This window comes from Antedon mediterranea, chromosome 9 (genome assembly GCF_964355755.1).
Source record: "Antedon mediterranea chromosome 9, ecAntMedi1.1, whole genome shotgun sequence".
Lineage (NCBI taxonomy): Eukaryota > Metazoa > Echinodermata > Crinoidea > Comatulida > Antedonidae > Antedon > Antedon mediterranea.
The window spans coordinates 1,071,960-1,077,959 of record NC_092678.1 but is presented as its reverse complement, the minus strand read 5'-3'; the positions used below and the strand labels follow the sequence as shown (position 1 = coordinate 1,077,959).

The 6,000-nt window shown below is 30.4% G+C and overlaps 1 protein-coding gene across 2 annotated transcripts in view; it reads left to right on the top strand.

The window, feature by feature from the left end:
* The first annotated feature begins 225 nt into the window (after positions 1–225).
* Positions 226–6,000, top strand: part of LOC140059255 (uncharacterized) — a 23,704-nt gene continuing 17,929 nt past the window's right edge. For both annotated transcript variants that reach the window (XM_072105123.1, XM_072105122.1), the window contains exon 1: positions 226–419. In XM_072105123.1, coding sequence (XP_071961224.1) covers positions 282–419 — 138 coding nt within the window. In that variant the 5' untranslated portion in view covers positions 226–281. The remainder of the gene's footprint in view (positions 420–6,000) is intronic.

Here is a 6,000-nt window from a genome sequence, read left to right as displayed (position 1 = left end):
TCATTAATGTTGTACTTACACCTATGATATGCATGTATAAGGCTTACTAAGAGGAAAGAAACACATATAATTCACAATATTTCGATATATTCATCAGGATTGTACTTCTTTTGTCCATAAAGAGTACCGTACCTGGATTAAATCACCACGTGACTTCACAGTGTTCTTATTGGTGGGTTAAATGATATAAGGGTAATAATATAGATACAGAGACGGCGGCGGTTTAAATGATCACATAGTATTATCAGTAGCAGTACTACGTACGTCGTAGCGCCGCTATCATGTTTCTTAATAGTTTTGTAAAACTTGTGGCAAATGTATTTTGTTTGTCTTTATTTTGGAGTGGATGTGTTCATTCAACTTCCGTATCGCTTGGCTGTTCCAATAATTGCTCCTGGCCTTATACGACAAATGGTGAAGTAAGTATATACACTTAACATGAGGTATTTATAATATTAGGCATAATTATTGAAGATCTCTTCATTTCTAATTAGGCACTATAATATTATAGCAATTAAAAACACTTTTTTCTTTAGGGTCCAATATCTATTTTTGAATGTTTTAATAGAAAACTGAGTGTTGACTATAATAATAATATATAAATTTGCGGCAGTTTCTCGGTGCGGCGCTTTTCAATTCTGTCTTTAGGTAATGCATATAAAGGGAAATTACATATTCATATTATAAACAATAAAACAAAATATATATTACTATTTATATTATTAGGTGGACTATGTATGAAACATAGTACTGTGCTTATCTGAATTGTCACTTGTGATTGGTCAAAAATGTATTGCGTCAGCGCGTCCTGTCCTACGCTCTCGTTGTCCGCGACACCGTGCGCGTATGGTCGACCTCCAAATTTCACATCCGGTTTTCTCACTTGTTGCCTCTCGCCTCCCTCTCTCTCTCCCTAAAAAGTGGAGTGGTATTTTTGAAATATTTAAATAATTTTTTTGTATGTTATGTACTTCTGAGATTATAACAAACGAATGATTTGGAATATATAGTTATTTCACAATTACAAGGACCAAGGTATAAAAAAGGTTAGGCTGGTCGATTAATTTTAGCCCCATCCATCCATCATGCCACGGCATCATGGATGATGGGTGTGAGAGGGTCGAGATCTTCAATTGAATTTCTGTCATCTAGGCCTAGGCTATGCCTAGGCTTAACTTTATCCAACTATTTTTAGTAAACGTGAAAGAGAGCTAACTGTAGATCAATAAATGTTGATTATTTTATTAACAATTTAATGATTGATTATTTAAATTTTATTTTATTTTAATTTTTATATTTAATTATTATTAATAATATTTAGGGTAGGCCTAATAGGAGGCCCTCTAGGCCTAGGCCTAAATATTAATATTATAATTAGGCCTATATTAATTATTATAGCCTAGGCCTAATGCCTAATAATAATATTTTCTTTTATTTATTTTATTTTAATATAGGCCTAGGCCAAAATGGCTATTTGTGTAAGTAGACAATCATGGGTATCTTGTGTGTTTTTAGTTTTATTTGTATAATAACAATCTTTTAGTTATAGTAGTTCTACCACCAATATGCAATGCAATGTCACAATTCTCAAAGAATTAATTAACATTTTTGTGTGTAACTACAGGCCTACATAGCCTATGGGTATGGGTAGTTTAAATAAATTTCTAAGATAATTAATAAAATAAAATTAAATATTTGAACTAATTAGACAGACATATCCGGAACATTTGCAATTACACTTCAGAAAATAAATTGATTTATTACATAACCAAGAAACCTGAAGAGTTTATAAACAAAAACATTAAAATATCTGAAGATGATGTTACTAAGTACTTATAGCTTGTTACTACGTCCTGGTTTCTTAAATGAACTTTGCTTACAGTGACGTGGGCAGCTAAAGGGGTGATGGCAATAAGTAAACATTTTCATTTCATTTCAAGTTGAATTGAGGATAATGAATGAAGCTCTGTCTACACTATCAAACTAGTTTGACAAATAAAGTGTGGAGGCCCCAAATATGGTAGTGATATTCCCAAATGGTGATATGACATCATCATGTCCATATGGGCACATCATATTTTTTTTATCACATAAAGTTTGAGCTATATACAGTTACTACATTTTTTGCAGCACCATGTTCCCTGTAACGGTTGAAATGGTCTTTTTTAAAACTAACTGGAATTCAGTAAAGCTTTAGATTTTGATAAGAGTAAGCTTGTCACTAGAATGTTAAAAATTGTTATTGGCAACATAAATTTGTTTTCATACGGCATTCTTTACCATTCAAAGCGCTAATAGCCTATTATTGCAAAGCGGGCAACAAAAACCAACAATTTTTGTTGAGCTTAATAGCATATAATATACAGTATAACAACAAAGATATCAAATCTTTGTTCAGAATATGGTCATTAGGGCAGGAAGCTATCAGATAGCTGAATAAACATGTTAAAAATAGATAGATTTAAGCATTTTTAATGACTATTATCTGTATTGATCTGCTGTCTTTACTTGGGTATTAACTAGCCTATGTGTGATATATCATTGTGTCTACTCTATTCTAAGAATCACATCACCATCATGTTGTAAATTATCTTAACGTGACTCTATAAATATTCCATCGACGGCCACAGTCTTTTCATTTCCTTTGGTTCTTATAATTAATTCTTCATTTAAACAGTGTGAGAGTGAGTATGATAGATCAAGTGTCCAATATCAAAGTAAAATCATTTATTACTTGTTGTTTGCGACTTAGGAGTCTCTATGGTAACAAGCGATGGGAGAAGGATTGTGGGTAATTAACAAACAAACTTAATTCATTTTATGAATTTACAACTTGAATTGAATTCACATGGCCTGTTATGTTCCATGGGTATTTAGTTTGTTGGGTTGTTTAATCATCATTGTCATGATCATCATCATTATCATCATCATCATCATTATCATCATCATCCTCATCATGATCATCATCATATATGATCATCATCCTCATCATCATGATCATCATCATCCTCATCATCATCATGATCATCATGATCATGATCATCCTCATCATCATCATCCTCATCATGATGATGATCATGATCATGATCATCATCCTCATCATCATCATTATCATCATGATCATCATCATTATCATCATGATCATCATCATCCTCATCATCCTCATCATGATCATCATCCTCATCATCATCATCCTCATCATCATCATCATTATCATCATGATCATCATCATTATCATCATGATCATCATCATCACCATTATCCTCATCATCATCATCATTATCATCATGATCATCATCATCATCATCATCATCCTCATCATCATCATGATTCATGATCATCATCATCATCATCATCATCATCATCCTCATCATCATCATCATTATCATCATGATCATCATCATTATCATCATGATCATCATCATCATCATTATCCTCATCATCATCATCATCATCTTGATCATCATTATCATCATCATCATCATCATTATCATCATCATCATCATCCTCATCATCATCATGATTTGTTAATTCAATGGCTATTGTATATTTTTTGTTCTTCATTACTTGCCAAGTTAAGAACAAGTTCCTAGTTTTATTTGTGTACATTACCCCATTATGATATTACATCATGTAACAGTGAGATAAATGAGTAGATTGTATCAAAGTAAGCAAGTGGGGTTAGAAAGGAAGTGGAAAACAGCAGATACACTATGATAACAGTGGCTTTGTCTTGAGTTATGAATACTAGGTAGTGATTCCTGGCATTAAGTAGTCACCTAACCTTTAAAGCAAAAAGTTTTTTTTTGACAATTATACATCTGATCTATCCAAAACTGAAGAATCTTTGGTATATATTATAATAATTACTACGGGAGATGGTATCGATGGTTTCTGCAAACCCACAATAATTGGGATGATGAGTACATTTAGTTCTGTATGATGTCACTTACCAATAATTTTCTTTGGTCATATCTTACATAAATAAATATAGCCTATGTAGGTAAAGAAAGTAAAATTTACAATATTAATATTTTTAGAATCCACCCTTTTTATTATTTTTAGAATCCACCCTTTTTATTATTTTTAGAATCCACCCTTTTTATTATTTTTAGAATCCACCCTTTTTATTATTTTTAGAATCCACCCTTTTTATTATTTTTAGAATCCACCCTTTTTATTATTTTTAGAATCCACCCTTTTTATTATTTTTAGAATCCACCCTTTTTATTATTTTTAGAATCCACCCTTTTTATTATTTTTAGAATCCACCCTTTTTATTATTTTTAGAATCCACCCTTTTTATTATTTTTAGAATCCACCCTTTTTATTATTTTTAGAATCCACCCTTTTTATTATTTTTAGAATCCACCCTTTTTATTATTTTTAGAATCCACCCTTTTTATTATTTTTAGAATCCACCCTAATTATTATTTTTAGAACACCCTTTTCCAGAATTTTTTTGTTGGAATATTCAAGATTTTGCAATGTGAACTCTCCTTAATCATGCTTATGTTAAAACATTAAGTCTATAAATAGATGACATACTTAAAGTAATGTAATCAGAATTATTTAAACATTACAGCTGTTAAAAATATTCACATAATGTACTTCTAAATTCAATCACTTATTTTCTCATTTCGTTTTAAGGTCTGTGTGGATTTAATTCATTTCTTTGTTTAATAAAAAAAATGAATGAAGATTGTGGGATAGATACTACTGTCCTTGTTAACATTTACTAGGCTTATATACAGTAATCATAGTTTCAGTGTAAAAAAAATGTCTAAGTGTTACATAAAGTTTTACATTTTTTTGAATTTGTTTTCATTGTCAAAAATATTTTAGAGTAAATATAGAGTAGGTTAGCAAGAAGACCTTGATAATTATTGAGAATATAAAATGCATTGTTGGAATACAACAGGTTATTAGGTTGCAAATATTTTGATCTTTAAACCTTTTATGTTGAATGCATGCAATCCTTTTAGCAGGATGTTTCAGGATCAAATCATCACAAAACAAAAGAACACTACATTTTGTACAAGTTTTGTAGGCTTAAGATATGATAACCAGATTTTGTCTTTTGAGGTTTATTATGAAAAGATTGTAAAGGTGTTATTGTGCTTGAATAATGTAATCGGTGGTGTATTAAGTGTTGCACAACAGGTTGTTGGCAGCAAGTTATACTTTAAACTTTTCAACGTTGTTCAAGCACAGGATGCAATGCTATATTATTAATAAAAGATCAACATTTTCTAATTATGGCCATTTTTAAAGAGTTTTATGACTATAAATATTTTTAAAAATGCCAAGAATGTGTAATTCGTTATTTTCCTTTTATATTAACAATAATGGTTTCCCATTAGGTAGGGTACGGGTACCATACATTGAAAAGAATATGAAACCGTGCTGGCAATGCATGCTTAATGTTTTAGGGTTCAGTTTGTTTACTACAGTTTTGATTTTTGCTAATTAATTTAGCATGGTGGTTAAATGTACAATATATTTAATCATAATTATTTTCCATGAAATTGAAATTGTAAAATAATTAAGAATTTCAGTAAAACTCCTTTTATTGGGACGTTACGGGGACACTGTAAAACAGATGAGGGAAAATATGTACACTATAGCCAACCCGCTTAATAGGGGTTTTACTGTTAAATTGTATTTTGCTTATGTTTTGTATGATATTAATTATTATTATTGTATACTACTTGAGTTTGTTTTTCACTATTTAAATACTGCATGAGGAATAACATAAGAGACGCACTTAAACTATTTGTGCGTAGGATGTGGCTGTAAAAATAATCATTAATTTATTGTGTTATAAAGTATAGGATTAGAATGTCTAGAAAGGTTAGAGCAAAATCATCATTTTTCAATGTGTTTACTAAAGCTCTTTAATTATAGAAGCTGTTTTGTTTTATAATGATTTATTTTGTACAGTGCAGCTTTACCACTATGCTAGTTGCTTCAGATGTGGAGATATTCACATTCAATTTC